The following is an 18,543-nucleotide window of genomic DNA, read 5'->3' on the forward strand; positions in this document are numbered from 1 at the left end:
AAACTGAGAAAGTGTTGAATTGTCTTGGACAGAATGGCTGGAATTTCAGAAAACAAATCTCAGATACCCCAAACGTATACAAATTATTGGATTTCTTAACATCCCAACTGATTCATTAATGTGCTAGAAACGTGCCAAGTTTGCCCAGTTTGACGTAGACGTGACTCCATTCACACATCAACGCAGTTTATGCTCAACTCTGAACCTGCTCAGTCAGACAATCAGTTGTGTCAAACCCTCACTGTGATTCATGAAGGTGACCCACTACCACCGTCACCACCACTAAATATCTGCCTTGCCAACAATGGCCACATCCATTCGCTGATAATAGCCATCTTACCTCTAGGCAGCAAGATTCAGCATCTAGTGACTATCTGTATTGCCAAGTGGACATAGAACAAATCTGTGATTCAGAGGGTCGGTGCAGGCTCGATGGGCCAAATGGCCTCTTTCTGCACTGTAGGGATTCTATGGAAGATCCTTTACTTTGTCCTAAAAGGTTCTTGCCTTTACTTAGTATCAAGAAACATATCAACTTGGATACTGATCCACTAAATGTGGTACACTTTTATCAATACCACTATTAGTAACCCTGTGAGGTGGAGTATGCCTCAGTGGTCAATCCATCAGTGAGCTCTCCCTGCGTGACTTTGGAGTGACTGACCAAATTGCTGTAACTCACAGCAGCAGTGAGGTCCCTGCGCACTTGCCCTTTATACTGATTTTTAGCTCAGGCCTTGTGCCATATAAGGTAATACCTGTTTTCAATCCATTTAATTGGTTTTCAAGTGCAGCAGTGTCTTTTCTCTTGCCATTATGTCCTGAACCTCTCGTAAGGCCATTCTTGAAGGAATAGAGGCAACCTGACTCTGTTTTGTTATCTCTTACACTGTTATCAGTCCCAGGCTGGCACAGACAGACATCTTTATTAACCCCAACGAGTGCACAAAGGGGTTCTGTCTTCCTCAAAGTTTGAGGCCAGCTCTCCTGCACAATTTCATTCCTTTGCTGATTCAGGGCTGTGTCTTGATGAAATTACCCATCCTGTCTTATGCCCACAATGCAGTTCTCCACGAGTCTTCAGTCAGGCTTCTGCTTCTCCTCGATGTTCCATCTTACCACCAAAGGGCAAACACCGCACTCACAGAGCCACCAAGAAGTCCAGTCTATGTTCATTAATATAAAATAAATAAACAGTTTCATGGTTAAAAAGTGACTAATACATTAACAGAAAGTAAATAACACATAAGCTTACAGTGGGCACAGATGATGACATTTGTCCAGGGAACTAGCTGTCCTAGTGGCGTGCGAGTCCAAGTCCTCGGGACTGAGGGTTCACACACATTGGTTGGAAATCAAAGGCTTCCCCACCATTCTTTGTTGGAGGAGACAAGGTCCGTGTTCCAGAGCTTCGTGCAACCCCGAGTCTGAGGTGTGGTTCTAACCTGTTAAATCAGATCGATAAGAGAGAGACTGATCAACATGCCCACTTCCTGATGCGTGCTCCCCTCTGCATTTCTCTCTATACTCCAGGAGAGGGGAATTTAATTCTGCTCCCGTGAATGGTTGCATCATTATTTGGCTGGGAGTTTCATGGTTTGCAGGTGATCTGTACAGTTAATGCGTAGCCAGCAGTTATAAAATGGGAACACTTGCATCTTTCTTTGCTTAGTTTAATGTGCTGGAAACCTGCCAAGTTTGCCCAGTTTGACCTAGATGTAACTCCATTAATAGGTACCTTTTTAGGTAGGGACACGAGGATAGGACAGGAAAATGGTGTTGAATGATGGAGTAGGTTTGAAGGGCTGAATGGCCTCCTCCTCCGATTTCTTCTGTTCTTACGTGGAGCAGCTGTATCATTAAATAACCCTGCCGTGCCCAGAGGAATGAGAAAACTAGCTGAGACTGGTGTATAAATTCAGATCTGTTACATTCCAGTGGAGGTCGACAAAGGATCGGTCAGCCTGGAGGGCAAGCAGCCAGAGGAGGCTCAGTGTCCAGTGGCCCTGGCTGACACTGTGCCGGAGCTGGACGCAGTGACCGGAACTGAACAAGTGGATAATGTGGATGACCAGCCCAATAGTGCGGATGAGTCGACAGATGATCTGCAGTCTATGGATGTGAGGTAAGCTGGATTGTCGACGTGTGTCCTTTTCATCCAGAAAGGAACTGTTATTGAGACTGTGACCAAATCAACAGGATTTGACTTTTGTTCTGAGTAATCCTGGAGATTTGCCACCAATATTCTGCTGATGTATAAGAGTGATTTTCACCAGATTGCTCTGAAAAATCGACATTGCCCATTGCAAATTCCTTCTTACATCCTAAAATGATGCGCAGCGGTCGCGATTCTCTGGCCGCGTTGCGCTCAAGCAAGAGAACAACGTGGCCGGAGAATCCCAGGAGAGCCTTCCAGGAGGCACCTCAGCACCTCGCAGGATGTACCCAAATCCCGTGAGACATCGGAGTCGGAACTCCATCCAAAATGTGAGGGACCAAATGACGCTTGCGAAAGCCGGTCTACTCACAAAAGACCTACCTGCCCAATATTCACCAGCCTCCCTCGATTCTCTGGCCTCTCCAGGGAGGCTGCAAACGTGGCCCCTGGGTGACCAGGGTAAGTGCAGGGTGGCCCCACGGCCCTCCCCCTGGAAAGGGGACACCTTGGCACTGCTCAGCTGGCATCTTGGCACTGCAACCCTGGACCTTCCAAGGTGCCAGTATGGCACTGGGTGCTGGGTAGCAGTGTAGCAGTGCATGGATGGCTGAGTGCCAGGGTGGCACTGCCAAGGCTCAGGGGCTGAGGGGAGCCATGTCCATGAAATGAGGGTAAGGGGGGAGGGGTTGAGGAGTGGGGGTATGCAGGGCAGGTAAGTAGGAGCCTCCAGGAGATTGGCGGGGTGATGGGTGGGGTTCCTGGAAGGGGGGTGCTGTAAGGGGGTTTGGGGGGGCATGAAGAGTTGGGGCACCCAGGGACCCCATAATGGGGTATCCTCACTAGGGGAGTGTGGGGTAGTGCCCATGTGTGTTGGGGAGTGACATTGCTCATGGGTGGGGGGGGGGGGGGGGGGGGGGGGGAACCCACAAGCTCACTTAAAGATCGGGGCACCCTTTCAAAATGGCAGCCTGAGTTCAACTCCCCAGTGCTAAAAGAAATTCTAAGTGTGGGCTAAACCGGTGAGAAACTCCCGGGGCCTAAAGAAATGACTAAGGGCGCGATTCTCCCGAGTTATGAAAAATCGGGAAGCTGGCATCAAAAACGGGCGCGTTTGACGCCAGCCTCCCCCCCACCCCGACCGGGAACCGATTCATCTCCCCGGTCGGGGCTAGCATCGCGCGGCCGTGAACTCCGGCATCGTGGGCTTAACGAATTTCGTTAAGCCCGCTAGCCAAAGTTAGCGACGGCTGACGCGTCAGATGACGTCAGCCGCGCATGCGCGGATTGGACGACTCCAACCCGCGTATGCGCGGATGCGTGAAACCCACGCATGCGCGGGCCGGTATGCCCCTCAGCCGCCCCGCGAATGGATCCAGCGGGGCAGCGGAGGGAGAAAGAGTGCGTGGGGTAAGTACCCGCTGCCCGCGATCGGTGGGCACCGATCGCGGGCCCATGGCATCCTTGGCATGGCCGTGGTACGGCCGTGCCAATCGGTGCCATGGTTCCCGAGAATGGGACTTTACGGCCATTTTTACAAACGGTCAGACCAGGTGTGTTTTACGCTTGTAAAAACGGCCGTAAAGGCCTTGGAAATCGGCTCATCGGCCAGGAGAGAATCGCTGCTCGCCGTAAAAAAACGGCGGGCAGCGATTCGTGTCGGGAGGCGGGCGTGGGGGGGGGGGAGAATAGCGGGAGGGCGTCGGACCAGCGTGTCCGTAAAAATTTACGCCGCCCGCTATTCTCCGATTTTTTCGTAAGTCGGGAGAATCATGCCCTAAGTGTCACTGAATAGTGGTGGGGAACTTGGAAACTCCCTGAAAAACACGGCACATATGAACTTCGAATTTTTTCTGGAAAATTGTGCCCAGTGTAAAAGAATAGGTTATTTAAAAAAAAGCCCAGTGTTGCCCCAAGTGTCCAACACAGCACGAAATGTCCCAATCCACAGGATTTGTGGATTGGGAACTCCAGCTAAAACAGATGGTTCAATGCTTTTAAGTAAAGCCTAACCAACTACAAGTGAATTTATTCAATGTTTGGATATCCAAAATGATTTGGGGTTAGAGTAAAAATAATTTTATTCCATGCGAATCGTTAAACAAAGCGACGAGGATTGGGTTCGAACCCGGCCCCGGGTCACTGCCCGTGTGGAATTTTCTCATTCTCCCCGTGTCTGCGTGGGTCTCACCCCCACAATCCAAAGATGTGCAGCGTAGGTGGTTGGCCACGCAAAATAGCCCCTAAATTGGAAAAGAAATGAATTGGGTACTTTAAATTTTAAAAAAGGAATTGATAAACAATCACTTTAAATGTTGATATTCTTTGCCATGAATTTGTAGTATAAGGGTCTTATCCCTAAAGGGGTACTGTGGAGCTACATACAGTACTGCTCATCACCCACACGGTGATGTAAGAGAGCATATACCCTGCACTAGGATCAGTGTAGTGTTGGACAGAGACGTGTGTAGGAGCAAGCATGGGGATAGCTCCTGGCTTGAAGTTTCTAGCAGTTAGTAAACACTTTGCTATTGAACTATCTTAGAAAGACCCACTGAGCTACGCCCAACACCTTACAACAGAACTCAGAGCAATAAAGCAGCTTAACCTGGGGCAGTAGAACATGCAACAACTTTTAATTAGTATTACTATCCCAGACCAGACCCCAACACTTGTTAGGATATCAACAGAACTCTAATCACTTTTTTAAAAATTTGTAGAACTGTGAGGAAAGTATACTTTTCTCCAAGAGTGATTCCACGCGCAAATAGGGATACGGTATATTAAAAACAAAATTCATTACTAACACAGTATTAAACTACTTAACATCACAGAATTAAAGCTTAAAATTACCAATTAAATAATGCTTAACAATAAAAGGAAACACTTTAACTTCTAACTGACACCTCTATCTCCAACCAAGCAAAACCCATCACAGGTCAAAACACTGGTCATAAATAAAGTTAGCAAACACAGGATTACTTGCTGTTATGGGTAGAAAGTTCTTTGAAAGACTGCTTGGAGAGAGAGAGATCTTTTCAGTAAACTGCCTGCAGATTCCTGTCTTTCTGATTAATGCTGAATCTGACAGCCTTCTGAAAAAGCTGTTGTTTAACTCACAGCTTCCAGAAAACGAGCTAAAACAGACTGTTACAGACTTGGCTCCTCTCTTTACTGACATCATCCCCATTCCATTCAAATCCCATGACCTACTTACTTAAATTTAAACACAATGTCTTCAATTATCTACTCTTCAGAAATCATAAAAATATCCCATTCGGCCTCTCCTTGTAAACATAAGCATGACTTGAAAGAAAGATGTTCTCACTTTTATGACACCTTAATTTCACCTTTGGCAGCCACAAAGTCTGTCTGTCTTTTAAACCAGAATTTAAAAAAAAGTTTGATGATCTAGCCATTGCCACACTGCTGTCTGTCAGATCATTTTTTTAAAAACATTTTATTGAAGGCATTTTCAATATATACATAACCAAGAAGTCCGAAAGCCAACAGCTGCAACAGGAAACAAACTCATCCCCTCCATGCACGCCCCCAACAAACATTCCCCACTCACCCCACTGCCAACACAGCACCCGTCCCCCCTTTACCAGTTGAAAATCCCGCACCCCCTTCCAAACAGAAAATAAAAATAAATCGCAACCCCTCCCCTCCCCACTAACAACTCAATACTCCTTAAAGAAGATGATGAACAGCTTCCACCTTGAGGTAAACACTTCCTCCGCACTTCAAATGGCAAACTCGATCTCTTCCAAATTCAGGAACTCTACCAGATCGCTCAACCATACCCCTGCCTTAGGCGGCTTCGGGTCCTGCCAGCACCACAAAACCCCTCTCCGGGCAACAGGGAAGCAAAGGCCAACACTTTGGCCTCTTTCTCCACCTGCACTCCAGATACATAGATACATAGAAGAAAGGAGCAGAGAAGGCCTTTTGGCCCTTCGAGTATGCTCCGCCATTCATCACGATCATGGCTGATCATCCAACTCAATAGCCTAATCCTGCTTTCTACCCATAGCCTTTGATCCCATTCTCCCCAAGTGCTGTATCTAGCCGCCTCTTGAATATATTCAAAGTTTGAGCATCAACTACTTCCTGTGGTAATGAATTCCACAGGCTCACCACTCTGTATGAAGGAATGTCTCCTTATATCTTACTCTGAATCCTCAGACAGATCCTCCGGACTCAGGGCTACCTCCAAAATCTTTGACGTTACGTCCGAAAACCCTTCCAAAACCCCCTCAACCACAGACATGCCCAAAACACACGCCGGCACCCCTGCAAACCGCCCACAACTATCCTCCAGCCCCGGAAAGAACCAACTCATCCTGGACACTGTCACGTGGGACCCCTGTGCAGCATCTTAAATTGGGTGAGACTTAACCTAGCACACAACGAGGATGCACTCACCCTCCACAGAGCTTCCCGCCACCCAACGGCCCATCCAACCCTTCCTCCCACTTACACCTGACCTCCTCCACGGCAGCACTCCTTCTTCATCAGCTCTCCATATATATCCGCAACCCTGCCCACCCCTATTTCATCCTCGGACAGAAGCTTATCCTGCAGCTGTGGGGGCAGCAGAATACAAAAGTCTCTAACCTGCGGATACCTGAACCCATTTCCCTTCGGTAGCTGTTATGACCCCTCCAACTCCTCCAAGTCTGCAAACCTCCCTCCAACAAACAAATCCCTAAAATATTCTCACCCCACCTGTCACCACCCCTGGAACCTCACTGGAACCCTGCCGGGAAAAACTTATGATTATCACAAATCAGTGCCCACAGTGACATTGCTCCAATCCGAAGTGCTGCCAACACTGGTTCCAAACCTTCAGTGCTGACACCACCACCTGGCTCGTGGAGCTCCTGACCGCGAGAATGGAAGGGGAACCAATAACAGTGCCCTCAAACTGGTCCCCATACACGAGGCCTCGTCCATCTGTCCCCAAACCAACCTCCTCCACCGCCCATTTCTGAACCATTGCAATATTCGCTGCCCAATGGTAATTCAACAAGTTCGGCAACGCTAACCTCCCAGCCCGTCGATCCCTCTCCAAAAACATCCTCCTTACCCGCGGAGCCTTCCCCGCCCACACAAACCCCACAAACTTCAAAATCTTCCCATTAACCTTGGGAACAAAAATCAGGAGGTTTTGAAACACAAACTCCGTCATCTTTACAGTCTGGACCCAACCCGCTAATGCCAATGGCAGCACATCCCACCTCATAAATCTGCCTTCATTCCCTCCACCAGCCACACAACTAGACCCAACTCCGCGCCACCTGTATCCCAAGATAGCGAAAGTTCGCCCTCACCAACCAAAGCTGCAATTTCCCCAACCACCTCTCCTGCCCCACGCGTTAATTGGGAACACCTCGATTTTCCCCATATTAAGGTCATACCTGTAAAGCGGCCAAACTTCCCCAAAATCCCCATGATCTTATCAAAGCTCCCAACCGGACCCAAAATATACAACAAGTGATCATCCGTGTACAAAGAAACTCGGTACTCCACCCTCCCCCCTCCTCTCCCTCGGACTTCTAAGCGCCATTGCCAGTCGCTCAATCGCCAGGGCGACGTGCAGGGGAGAGAGCGGACACTCCTGCTTAGATTCCCAATGCAACCCAATATAACCCAAACTTACCTTGTTCATCTGAATACAGCAACATGAATCCAATCCACCAGGGAGGATCTTAAGAGGTGGGATAGACTGCACCTAACGCTGGCATGGAGGGTCCAAGTGGTGAAAATCAATATTCTGCCGAGGTTCTTGTTTATCTTTCCAGCTCTCCCGATCTTTATACCAAAGGCCTTTGTTCGGAATGTGGACACAATCATCTCTGACTTTATATGGGCGGGGAAGGTGCCAAGGGTGGGGAGTACAGAGGCAGCAGACAGAGGGGGGTTGGCGTTGCCAAATTTGCTTCATTATTATTGGGTGGCGAATAGAACAGTACAGCACAGAACAGGCCCTTCGGCCCTCGATGTTGTGCCGAGCAATGATCACCCTACTTAAACCCACGTAACCCGTATACCCGTAACCCAACAATCCCCCCATTAACCTTACACTACGGGCAATTTAGCATGGCCAATCCACCTAACCCGCACATCTTTGGACTGTGGGAGGAAACCGGAGCACCCGGAGGAAACCCACGCACACACGGGGAGGACGTGCAGACTCCACACAGACAGTGACCCAGCCGGGAATCGAACCTGGGACCCTGGAGCTGTGAAGCATTGATGCTAACCACCATGCTACCGTGAGGCCGTAAATGTGGACAAGGTGCAGAGGTGGTGGGAAGGAGAAGGGGTAGAGTGGGTTCGGATGGAGGAGGAATCTTGTGAGGGGTCTAGTTTAAGGGCTATGGTGACGGCAGCGTTGCCAATGGCTCCGAGTAGGTATTCAGGGAGCCCAGTGGTGCAGTCCACGGTGAAGATATGGAATCAGCTGAGGAGGCATTTTAGGGTGGAAGGGATGTCGGTGCTGATGCCGCTGTGCGAGAATCATGGGTTTGAGCTGGGGGGGGGGGGGGGTGGATAGTGTATACAGGAGGTGGAGGGAAGTGGGGCTGGTCAAGGTGAGGGATTTCTAATTGGAAGAAGGGTTGGCCAGTCTGGAGGAGCTAAGGGGGAGGGTAGACCTTCCAATGGGTAGTGAGTTCAGGTATCTGCAGGTTAGGGACTTTACACGAAAGGTCTGGAAGGGGTTCCCTAGGTTGCCGGGATACACCTGCTGGAGCGACTGCTGCTTCCGGATGTGGAAGGGGAGGGAAGAATTGGGGATATATATAATTGGCTGGGGGAGCAGGGAGGCGAGCGGGTGGTGAAGATCAAGGAGAAATGGGAAGAGGAGTTGGGAATGGAGATCAATTGGGGAGTATGGAGTGAGGCACTGCAAATGGTAAACGGGACCTCCTCTTGTGAAAGGATGAGTCTGCTACAGTTTAAGGTGGTGGACGAGGTGCATATGACTCAGGTGAGAATGAGTTTGTTCTTTCAGGGGGTAGCAGATGAGTGTGAGAGGTGTGGACGGGGGCCAGCGAATCATGCGCACATGTTTTGGGGTTGTGAAAAATTGGGAAGATTCTGGGCAGGAGTGTTCGCGGTCTTAGCCAGGATAGTGGAGGAGGGCGTGGACCCGGACCCTTTGGTGGTGATATTTGGGGTTTCAGAGAAGCCGGAGCTCATGGAGAGGAGGAAGGCCGATGTCTTGGCCTTTGCCTCTCTGATTGCACGGCGACGGATTTTACTGGAGTGGTGGTCGGCATCGCCAGCGGGGGTAGCAGCCTGGTTGGGTGACCTATATGACTTCCTGCCGTTAGAGAAGATAAAGTATGAGTTAAGGGGCTCAGCAGGGGAGTTTGAGAAAAGGTGGGGGATGTTTGTGATCGTGTTTGAGGAGTTGTTCGTCGCGCGGGGTGGGGGGGGGGGGGGTGAAAAAGGAGGAGGAAAATCTGTACAGATTGTATAGTTGATTGTTGGGAAGAATGGTTCTCGGGGTGTTTATTTGCTGCAACCTACTTTGATACAAGTTTGAATAAGATGCGTTTAAAAAAAAACATGAATTCAATCCACAAATCCCCGCCCAGCCAGCGATCCCAGCTGTCCACTGCGTACAACAAGGCATGCAGGATTCTGATCCCGGCGGCCCAACGGACCCCGATGCTGACTGCCTCGAGTCTCCATATTGGGTGGGCATCATCACCACACTCAAGTTGGTCTCCACCACGCCTGCAAACCGCCTTTCAATCCTGAGTGTGGATCCTGATGACGAGTGATGTGCTGTCATCACGGTCAACCAGTCTCGCATCCGATTTAAATTGGACACAGGCGCGTTTGCAAACCTCATATCACAGTCAGATCTCGACAGCATCCGTGACCAAACCTAGCATTCTTCCACCAGCCTACCAGCTCCTTGACTGCAATGGCAATGCCATAGCTGCCAGTGGATCGTGTCAGCTAGGTGTATCTCACAAGGCAATCAAGGCGACGTTAAGATTCGAGATCGTCCGGCCTGACAAGTCATCCCTGCTCGGTGCTCGCGCATACAAACTCCTAAAGCTGGTCCAGCGCGTCCATGCCATGTCCTCGACACCGGCGGCTGCCTCGCCCAATGCGAATCTCCAGGCTGAGATAGACGACATTCTCACGCAATACCACAACGTGTTTGATGGGATGGACACGCTCCCACATCGCTACAAGATATTGCTCAAGCCGAATGCCACCCCAGTCATCCATGCATCACGCCGGGTGCCGGCTGCTCTCAAGGATCGTCTGAAAATGCAGTTACGAGAGCTCCAAGACCAGGGCATCATCACAAAGGTCACGGAACCAACAGACTGGGTCAGCTCCATGGTCTGCATCAAGAAACCCTCTGGTGAACTCCACATTTGCATTGATCCCAAAGACCTGAATTACAACATAATGCGAGAGCACCACCCAATCCCGAAGCGTGAAGAGTTAATCTGTGAGATGGCTCATGCCAAATTCTTTACCAAGCTGGACACCTCCTATGGGTTCTGGCAGATACAGCTGGACGAGTCCAGTCAGAAGCTGTGCACGTTTAACATTCCGTTCGGCAGGTATTGCTACAACCGCATGCCTTTTGGTATCATCTCAGCTTCCAAAGTATTTCATCACATAATGGAGCAAATGATGGAGGGCATCGAGGGGGTGCGAGTCTATGTGGACGACGTGATCATCTGGTCAACGACGCCTGAGGGTCACATCGCTCACCTCAAACGGGTTTTCCAGAGGATTCATGAAAATGGCCTCCAGCTCAACAGGGCCAAATGCTCATTTGATCGATCCACTATCAAGTTTCTGGGTGACCACATTTCACAGCAGGGTGTGCAACCTGACACTGACAAGGTGCTGGCAATCAATGCCATGAAGACCCCAGAGGTCAAAAAGGCGGCCCTCCGTTTCCTCAGGATGGTAAATTTTCTCGGAAAATTCATTCCCAATATGGCATCCCACACCACGGCCCTCCGGCACCTCGTTAAAAAGTCAACAGTGTTCCAGTGGCTTCCCGCACATCAAGCGGAGTGGCTTGAGCTGAAGGCGCACCTCACCACAGCTCCAGTACTGGCGTTCTTTGACCCAACCAAGGATACCAAGATATCCACAGACGCAAGCCAGGAAGGCATTAGGGCGGTGCTCCTCCAGCGAGACGACGACTCCTCCTGGGCTCCAGTGGCATACGGCCATGACTGCAACCGAACAACGGTATGCCCAGATCGAGAAGGAGGTCTTGGGTCTCCTGACAGGAATAGTCAAGTTTCATGACTACGTATATGGTCTGCCAAAGTTCATGGTGGAAACAGACCACAGGCCTTTATTCCACATAATCCAGAAGGATTTAAATGACATGACACCTCGGCTGCAGCGAATTCTTCTTCGTCTCCGCCGATATGACTTTGAACTCGTCTACACACCGGGTAAGGAGCTGATCATCGCGGATGCCCTATCCCGATCTGTCACCACGCCGTGTGAACAGGGCGACTTCATTCGCCACATTGAGGCACAGGTGCAATTGTGTTCCAGCAACCTCCCAGCCACTGATGAACGAGTTGTCCAAATAAGCGAAGAAACTGCCAAAGATCCTCGACTGCAGCGCGTGATGCAACACCTCGCCCATGGCTGGCAAAAGGGGCAGTGCCCTCAGTTCTTCAACGTTAAGGACGACCTAATGGTTGTTGAGGGGATCCTTCTCAAACTAGATAGAATCATCATTCCCCAAAGCATGCAAAGCCTGGTGCTCAGACAGATCCATGAGGGTCACCTTGCGGTCGAGAAATGTTGACGCAAAGCTCGGCAGGCAGTTTACTGGCCTGGCATCAGCCAGGACATTGATCCTCAACTTCACAACATGCCAGAAGTTTCAACCAGCTCAGCCCAAGGAAACACTGCAAGAGCACGAGATCGTGAAGTCTCCATGGTCCAAGGTGGGGATAGACCTCTTTCACGCAAATGGGCTTGATTACGTGCTCTTGGTCGACTACTTCTCCAGCTACCCGGAAGTGGTGAAACTGTCGGACCTCACGTCCAAGTCCGTCATCAAAGTCTGCAAAGAGACGTTTGCCAGACACGGGATACCACTCACAGTAATGAGTGACAACGGTCCATGTTTCTACAGCCAAGAGTGGTCCGACTTTGCACGATCCTACCACTTCAGTCATATCACATCTAGTCCCCATTACCCGCAATCAAATGGGAAGGCCGAGAAAGGTATCCATATTGTCAAGCGGTTGCTGTGCAAGGCTGCAGATTCAGCCTTGGATTTCAACCTGGCGCTGTAGGCATACATGGCAACCCCTCTGTCGACTGGTTTGTCTCCGGCGCAGCTGCGCATGAACTGCAACCTGCAGACGACTGTTCCAGCCATCCATATTCCAGACCTTGACCACCTCACGGTGCTGCAGAAGGTGCAGCGATCCAGGGACCAGCAGAAGATCACGTATGATGCTCATGCCATGGATATGCCTGCGCTGGCTCCAGACGATGTTGTTCGCGTTCAGCTGCCTGAGGGAGGTTGGTCAGCCCCAGCTGTTGTCGTCTGACAGGCTGCCCCCAGGTCTTTCATTGTTCAAATGGCTGATGGCTCCATTCTACAGCACAACAGGAGGGCGCTGCGTAAAGTTCCCTGCCCACCATCTGACCGCACTTCTCTGCATGTTATCATGCCGCCTCTGGACATCTTGCACCACGAGGCCACCGATCTGGCAGTGATCCCACCTGTCCACAAGGCCACCGAGATGGCAGCCATCCCGCCTGTCCAGATGCCGGCGTCCCCCCCTCCACCTCTGAGGCGATCGGCAAGAATTTGTCGCCCGCCACAAAGCCTGAATCTATAGACTTAAATCTTGTAAATTTTGTTCAGTTTGCTCTGTATCTGCCCGATAGACACCTTCCCATGTACATATGTTCATTCATTCATTCATCACTTGTACATAGTTATGCATGTTTATGCAGCCACATTCCAAAAAATTTTTTTAAAGGGGAGATGTCATAATATCCACTCATGTATATCATGAGATGCAGACAGGCAGTGATTGACACATAGGATAACGAATGAACACACACGACACAGAACAACCAATCACCAGACAGGACACCACCACTATAAAGCCCACAGGGCATTAAGACTCTCCCTCTCTCACAGGACATGGCTACTGAGATAGTTAGAGTGCACAAGCCAGTGAGCATCATCTCCACGTGGTAGAGAGCTAGTCTGGTCAAGCCAGTAGGAGGTTATCAGTTAGATTAATAGAGTGTCAACCCACAGCAGATTATGTACAGCAATCAGCAAGTTCAATAAAACACTGTTGGACCATCTCCTGTGTCAGAAGCCTGTTTCTAGTTTCACTGCATCCAGTTGCAGTCAACGTTGAACTAACTCACTTAACATATAAATGTGCAGGTTAGGTGGGATAGGATGAGGATGTGGGCCTAGATGGGGTGCTCTTTCAGAGCCTCTGGGCAAACTCAATGGGCCAAATAGCCTGCTTCTGTATTGTAGGGATTCTATGGTAGTGAGGAGCTTTGATGAGAATATTTGAAGTGAAGGGTTTTCATGGAGTCTGTTTTCTCTGGCTGTTGCCATCTCAGATGACATGGGGTTATCATTTAAACTGTCACCGAGAGAACAAGGGCAAGAGGTTAGGAGACAGATATTAGAATATGGAGCAGGGAGAGCTTCATAACAGGGAGAGGTTGAAGCAGAAAATATGTGAGGGAAGCGTAGACAAACATCAGTTGGTTTAGTATTTTATTCACCCATCAAACAGGCTCTGAATTTTAACTCTCCTTGCCTGACAAAAAAAGGGGGGATGGGCATTAAAATGGAGGCTGCAAATTACCCCACCATGTCTTCCCACCATGTTCCCATGACCTTCCACCCCTTCAAATTTGGGGAGATTGGTTTAAATGGTTCAAAAGAAACCGCTTGTTAATATTTCACAGTGAGTTACTGATTAGTGCACCAGAACACTGGAGAAACGAGCCCCCAACCCCCTTGTTCCTGCTGGTTGATTTGAACGACAGTGGATAACATTGTAAATGTTTGCTTTTATCAGCAGAGTTGTGACATTAGAGGCCTGAGTGATCCAAAATCTATAATTTCCCAAAGAATTGCTGAGACGGCTGTACATAGTTTGAGGAGTGAGCTGCAGTATATATTGACAGTGCAATCACATACTTACTTTGGGCACGATTCTCTCCTGTGGCCCAGCAAACACAGATTAGTCTGGTCATGCTAGCTGTTAGTGGGAGTTTTCTTTGTGTCAATGAGCGGCTGTATCTTCCCACACTGCAACACCAATCACTGTCCAGAAGGATACCTCTCAAAGTGTTTCAGGACTTTTTTTATTTAAAGTGCCCAATTTTGTTTTTCGATTAAGGGGCAGTTATTTTTTTGAAGTGTTTTTATTGGTATTTTCCAGTTTTTACAGAGTAACGGCTCAAGTGTGTCTGATATTTACAAATAAAATTGTTTTTTATTTACACAGGTTTTTACATATGGTTTCCCCCATCTCCCTGCCCCCCCCCCCCCCCCCCCCTTTGTTGGTGGCTTAGTATCTCTCTTAGTGATGCCTTCTGACTTTGGCGCCACACACAGCATTCCATTTCTTTCTGTTGTGGTCTTTAGTTTTTTGTCATTGGTGGGTGGAGGGGGCTGCGTGGCCCCTCCCTTCCTCTCCTTTTACCCCCTGAGGTTCCCTTCTCCCCTTCCCCTTCTCCGCCTCTTTCCGTTGTTTGTGACCTCCCTTGTCTTCTGCCCACCTCCGACCCCCTCATTCCCTAGTCGCTGTTGGCCTCGAGCAGGTCTTGGAACAGGCTGATATATGGCCCCCATGCTTTGTGGAAGTCCTCATCCGACCCTCGGATGGTGTACTTGATCTTCTCCAGGTGGAGGAATTCTGAGAGGTCTGCCAGCCAGTCTACAGCTGTGGGTGGCGCTGCTGATCGCCAGCCCAGCAGAATTCATTAGCTTGCGATTAGGGAAGCAAAAGCTAGGGCGTCCGCCCTCCTCCCCATATGTAGTTCTGGCTGGTGCAACACCCCGAAGAGTGCCACTCACGGGCACAGCTCCACCCTCACCCCCACAACCTTGGACATCGCCTCAAAGAGGGCTGTTCAAAACCCAACAAGTCTGGAGCAAGAACAGAACATGTGGCCGTGGTTGGCCGGGCCTCCCTGGCACCGTTCACATTTGTCCTCCACCTCTGGGCAGAACCTGCTCATTCGGGTTCTGGTTAGGTGTGGTCTGTGCACCACTTTAACCTGCTTGAGGTTTAGGCTGACGCAGGAACCCCTTCGCTCCAGTGTCTCCAGCCCACTTCCGTACCCAATTCGTCCTCCCATTTTCATCTGGCTTTGTCCAGTGTTAGTCCTGCCCTATCCAGTAACCGTCCATATATGTTCCTGCAGTTTTCCCCCTCCTTGCTATCCATGTTTATTAGTTCCTCCAGTAGTGTGTCTCTCGGTGCCCTGGGGTACTTTGCTGTCTCCTTGCGGAGAAAGTGTTTAATTTGGAGATGTCTGAGCTCCTGTCTTGTCGGCAGGTCCAGGTCCTCCGTCAGTTCGTCCAAGGTCGCGAGTCTGTCCCCCTATGTAAAAGTCCCTGACCGCTAGGTCCCCCCATCCTGTCTCTATTTTTTAAATATGGCTTCAAGCTTGGCTGGTGGTAATCTATGGTTGCCGCAGATGGGGGCCATGGGGTACATCCCAGTTAATCCAAAATTCTGCCTCGTGCTGCCTCGTTTGATTCAATGTGTTCAGAGTGGCCACCACCACTGGGCTGGATGTAATAATAATAATCTTTATTATTGTCACAAGTAGGCTTTCATTAACACTGCAATGAAGTTACTGTGAAAAGCCCCTAGTCACCACATCCCCGGCGCCTGTTCGGGTACACGGAGGGAGAATTTAGAATGTCCAATTTACCTAAAAAGCACGTCTTTCAGGATGTGTACTTTGACGGGGGGATGGGAACGTTGCCGTGGCGGGGGCTCGGAGGGTCGTTCCCTTTCAGGAGGACTCCTCCAGCCTCACCCATTCTGTGTTTGGCTCTCGTATCCATCCCCTCACCCTCTCGGCTGTGGCTGCCCAGTGGTAATACTGTACATTCGGCAGGGCGAGACCCCCATGTTTTTCCTCCTTTGCAGTGTTGCCTTGGGGATTCTTAGGTTCCTGCCCCCCCCCCCCCCCCCCAACACACAAATGCCATGATCATTTTGTCCACTTTGTGGAAAAAGGCCTTGGGGGATGAAGATTAGTATGGATCTGAACAGAGCGATGAACCGTGGTAGTACGTTCATTTTGTTAGTCTGCACCCCCCACCACCAGGAAAAGCGGGAGTGCATCCCATCTCTGTAGGTCCTCTATAAGCTTTGCGCAAGTCGAGACGACACAGCCGGAGTGAGGCACATCCAGAGTGGGAAGTTGGAACTTGGTAATTTGGTGCAGTGAGGTAATCAGGAAAGGGAGAGAACCAGGGAGCATCTGAGACCCTGGGTGAGTTCTCCCAGTGAGCCAGAGAAAACACAGCCAGAGTGAGGCACAACCAAGAGTGAGTGTGGGAATTTGAACCGAGGTGGGAATTCAAAGCTGGGTGGGGAGGAGGTGCTTTTTAACCTGGTAAGCAGTTTTTCTTTTCATTGTCTAATTTATTTAATTTTCTTTCGTTTTTTGAAATTGTAGTTGTATAAGTTTATCTACGGTTTAAGACATGGCAGGAGATCCCAGACCTGTGTCATGCTCCTCGTGTGCGATGTGGGAGCTTAGGGACACGTCCACTGTCCCTGGCTCCTTCACGTGCAAGAAGTGTGTTCAGTTGCAGCTCCTGTTAGACCGCTTGACGGCTCTGGAGTTGCGGATGGACTCACTTTGGAGCATCCGCGATGCTGAGGAGATCGTGGACAGCACGTTTAGCGAGTTGGTCACACCGCAGGTGAAAATTACTGAGGGAGATAGAAAATAGGTGACCAAAAGACAGAGCAAGAGTAGGAAGGCAGTGCAGGTGTCCCCTGCGGTCATCTCCCTGCAAAACAGATATACCGCTTTAGATATTGTTGAGGGAGATGGCTCACCAGGGGAAGGCAGCAGCAAGTTCATGGCACCGTGGCTGGTTCTGCTGCACAGCAGGGCAGGAAGAAAAATGGCAGGGCTATATTGATAGGGGACTCAATCGTAAGGGGAATAGACGGGAGGTTCTGCGGATGCAATCGAGACTCCAGGATGGTATGTTGCCTCCCTGGTCCATGGGTCAAGGATGTCTCGGAGCGGCTGCAGGACATTCTGGGGGGGGGGGGGGGGGGGGGGGGGGGGGGGTGAACAGCCAGCTGTCGTGGTGCACATAGGCACCAACGATATAGGTAAAAAACGGGATGAGGTCCTACAAGCTGAATTCAGGGAGTTAGGTGTTAAACTAAAAAGTAGGACCTCAAAGGTAGTATTCTCAGGATTGCTACCAGTGCCACGAGCTAGTCAGAGTAGGAATGTCAGGATAGATAGGATGAATGCGTGGCTCGAGAGATGGTGCAAGAAGGAGGGATTCAAATTCCTGGGGCACTGGAACTGGTTCTGGGGAGGTGGGACCAGTACAAACCGGACGGTCTGCACCTGGGCAGGACTGGAACCGCTGTCCATGGGGGGGTGTTTGATAGAGCTGTTGGGGAGGGTTTAAACTAATGTGGCAGGGGGATGGGAACAGATGCAGGAAGTTGGAAGGTAGTAAAACAGGGACAGAAGCAAAAGGAAGTAAGGGGGAAAGTGTAAGGCAGAGAAGCCATAGTCAAAAATTAAAAAGGGCGACAGCACAAGGTACAGTGACTGAGGAGAGCTCAGTGAATAGGCCCAATAATACTAAAAGGAATAAAACTGGGGATGTTAAGATTCAAAACAGAGGTATAAAAACCAACATAAGTGTACTTTACCTGAATGCTCGTAGTATTCGGAATAAAGTAAATGAGTTGATGGCACAAATCATCGTGAATTACTATGATTTAGTGGCCATTACTGAAACATGGTTAAAGGATGGTCACAACTGGGAGTTAAATATCGGAGGGTATCAAACTATTCGGAAGGACAGAGTGGATGGTAAGGGAGGTGGTGTAGCTCTGTTATTTAAGAATGACATCCGGGCAATAGTAAGGGATGACATCGGTGCTATGGAGGATAAGGTTGAATCCATTTGGGTGGAAATCAGGAATAGTAAGGCGCAAAAGTCACTGATAGGCCACCAAATAGTAACGTTGTGGTGGGGCAGGCAATAAGCAAAGAAATAACTGATGCATGTAGAAATGGTAAAGCAGTTATCATGGGGGATTTTAATCTACGTGTCGATTGGTTTAACCAGGTCGGTC

General features: G+C 49.7%; 1 protein-coding gene across 14 annotated transcripts in view; it reads left to right on the forward strand.

The window, feature by feature from the left end:
* Positions 1 to 18,543, forward strand: part of LOC119969323 (MAP7 domain-containing protein 2-like) — a 262,025-nt gene that overhangs the window by 228,671 nt on the left and 14,811 nt on the right. For 13 of the 14 annotated variants that reach the window (XM_038802804.1, XM_038802802.1, XM_038802811.1 and 10 more), the window contains 2 exons: positions 1,793 to 1,795; positions 1,939 to 2,125. In XM_038802804.1, coding sequence (XP_038658732.1) covers positions 1,793 to 1,795; positions 1,939 to 2,125 — 190 coding nt within the window. The remainder of the gene's footprint in view (positions 1 to 1,792; positions 1,796 to 1,938; positions 2,126 to 18,543) is intronic. The other variant, XM_038802803.1, reaches the window with a different exon arrangement.

Source organism: Scyliorhinus canicula, chromosome 7 (genome assembly GCF_902713615.1).
Source record: "Scyliorhinus canicula chromosome 7, sScyCan1.1, whole genome shotgun sequence".
NCBI lineage: Eukaryota > Metazoa > Chordata > Chondrichthyes > Carcharhiniformes > Scyliorhinidae > Scyliorhinus > Scyliorhinus canicula.